This window comes from Misgurnus anguillicaudatus, chromosome 22, assembly GCF_027580225.2.
Source record: "Misgurnus anguillicaudatus chromosome 22, ASM2758022v2, whole genome shotgun sequence".
NCBI classification, from domain to species: Eukaryota; Metazoa; Chordata; class Actinopteri; order Cypriniformes; family Cobitidae; genus Misgurnus; species Misgurnus anguillicaudatus.
The window spans coordinates 20,159,772-20,162,467 of NC_073358.2; the positions used below are offsets into that span (position 1 = coordinate 20,159,772).

Below are 2,696 nucleotides of genomic sequence, written 5' to 3' on the forward strand. Positions count from 1 at the left end.
GCGCCACATACACATTCAGCTCTTGTGCATGGGGTTAAAACAAATGTTTTGTATAGATTTACTGTGTTTGTATTAGCTATTATGGCAACCCCTAACTGCACAAATTAGTCACAATAGACTACCATTAGCTTTAGTGGCTTACCGGAAGTCATAAACCGGAAAACTCAAAGATGGGGGTGCCCACAATTACATCAAGAAACAGGTGGATATAACATAATGCAGGCATTTATAGCTCATTTGTTAACATAGCCTCCCCCTTTGTATAGAGGTATAATATAAATCAACCTGCAAATTGTTAACTAATTGCATACTAAGCTGAGAAAGCAAAAACTATTCACAGAACTTTTTAACCTATGCTTCAAGTCTTGAAAAAAAGACACAAAACATGGAAAACATGATAATGTAATCTTTTGTTTTATTTACAATAACATTACAGGCAGGATCCATAATAGAAGATGAGAGCTGTGCTGTAAAAGAAAATCAGAAAGAAGAAATGTAAGGGGGGGAACAAAAACAAAAATCACACTTTTAAAGTGACGTTGCTTAATTCAATTTGGATTCTAATGAATATCTTACAGAGAGTGACTGGTAGGAGCTTCAATTCTTCAGGATCTGATGCCTGACAACAATGAATGGGAAGGTAAACCCACTGCCAAAGAACAGCACCATCATGCCCAAAAGCCTCCACTTGTTGTCTACTGAGAATGGCAGGTTCTGCAAAAAGTTTGGGATATTTAAAAAAAATCAGTTTAATGAATAAATGTGGATATAGAACAATATCCATTCCCTGTGATATTACATTTATCACATTTCTAATTAAATCTAGCTTGCTGTGACCTTCCCAGTATTCTTCACTGACATCGACTGGGCGGTCCAGCTTAACTTCCGTGAAAATTGTCTAATTCTTAAACATTTTAGATTTGGTTCAAGTGGTGTTAAACATGTGTAGTTATGTATTACAACTTGTAACTTATACTGAAGATAATCAAACAGCAGCTGAACAGAACTGCACGACAACCAAGGACATTATACACACCACTGATAACAGATAAAGCAACGTCTTCAATCACATGGAGTAATCATAAAGCCCATTTATATAACAAAAAATACATTTACTTTAAATTCACTTAAAAGGTTTCATGACGAGCAGTTCACATACAAAGTCGCTGTGACCTGATCAGTCACTAACCTGCCACGCTAACGTTAAGCAAAGCTAAACTAGGGGTACCGGCGGTTTCATACAGTTTTGTAACGCTTATTATCACAACATTAGTTATGTAAATACATTTATACAAATATAGCCACGTGTTGGCCTGTAATAATCCTTAAAAACGATCACTTAACGTTAGTTAAAACTGAAACGAAACGACCTCAGAGCGGGCTTCTTATTACAGCAGGCCGCAATATCGATGATCATGTGCGGAAGCTTCATAAAGAAACTGACTAAAACATCCAATAATGTCATTACCTTCCCTGGTCCCTCAGCATAGTGGCTGGAGCGAACCGCGGAGGTCGCAAATCTTCTCACCGCTTGTCCGAGCATTGTTTGAGGGTTAATGTGTGCGAGGTTTGCGAGCTGCACTCCGAACGAACGACCTTCTTGGTGAAATAGATGACGAATTGACTTGTGGGTAATCTACCAACCACAACGTGAGTGCTTATGGGAAACGTAGTTTTCTTCTTCTTCTTCTTTGGTGTTTATTGGCGGTTGCCAAACCAACTTGGAGGGGCATTACCGCCACTAACTGGACTGGAGTGTGGAACAAGATACATGCTTATGAGATATTCAGTGAAAAAATCTTAGATAGATCTAAATTCTTTTGCTTAGCTTTGTTTCTTTTATAAACTTAATGATGTAATCATATATTTTCTTTTCCCCTAAAATACCTGCAAAGTCTTTGTGATCAACCTTCTTAAATTACTAAATAAACTGACATTTCTTTAGTGTATTTCCTACAGTGAAGCAGAACAAGTTCAACAGTTTCATGCTGACTACAATTAATACATTCCCCAGTTGGGTGTTTACCAAGAAACATAAATGTATTGCAGTTGTTTCATAAGAGGCTGCTATGACATAAATGCGAATGCTTTTAAAATAATAACTGTATTAAGTCAACAAAAAACAAACAGGAGAAATTATAAGTGCGTATGAAAAATATTCTTCTTACATCATTAAATCTAAAAGATAATAAAATGAAATCCCACCAACTATTAATCCTCGCTGAACATTTAATGACATATGAAACGTTTAGATCCACTGACCTTCATTGGGGTTTAAAGGGGTCATGGCACAAGACTTTTTAAGATGTAAAATAAATCTTTGGTGTCCCCAGAGCACATTTGTGAAGTTTTAGCTCAAAATACCATATAAATAATTTATTATAGTATGTTAAAATTGCCACTTTGTAGGTGTGTGCCAAAATGTGCCGTTTTGGGTGTGTCCTTTAAAATGCAAATGAGTGGATGAAATTCAAACACTAATCACAATGATGATGGTTTATTGCAATTAAAACTCAATTGTGCTTTTCTCTGCACTAAATGGCAGTGCTGTGGTTGGATAGTGGAGATTAAGGGTTGGTATTATTTTAATAAGAGCTCCTTATTACATCATAAGGAGAGCCAAATTTCAACAACCTATTTTTTCAGGTGCTTGTAGAGAATGGTTTACCAAAACTAAGTTACTAGGTTGATCTTTT

General features: G+C 36.2%; 1 protein-coding gene across 1 annotated transcript; it reads right to left on the bottom strand.

Annotated features, from left to right (window-relative positions):
* Positions 1–398: 398 nt before the first annotated feature.
* On the bottom strand, positions 399–1,637 carry cox7c (cytochrome c oxidase subunit 7C). The gene is made up of 3 exons (XM_055197998.2): positions 1,469–1,637; positions 577–714; positions 399–467 (listed from the first exon to the last, which is right to left on the bottom strand). Exons 1-2 carry the CDS (start codon positions 1,541–1,543, stop codon positions 598–600), a joined length of 192 nt encoding a protein of 63 aa, XP_055053973.1. The 5' UTR covers positions 1,544–1,637; the 3' UTR covers positions 399–467; positions 577–597.
* Positions 1,638–2,696: the final 1,059 nt, after the last annotated feature.

Coding starts and splice junctions, on each gene's coding strand:
- cox7c (XM_055197998.2), bottom strand. CDS start 1,543: ATGCTCGGACAAGCGGTGAGAAGATTTGCGACCTCCGCGGTTCGCTCC. Junction 715..1,468: donor ATGCTGAGGGACCAGGGAAG/GTAATGACATTA, acceptor AACTTTTTGCAG/AACCTGCCATTCTCAGTAGA.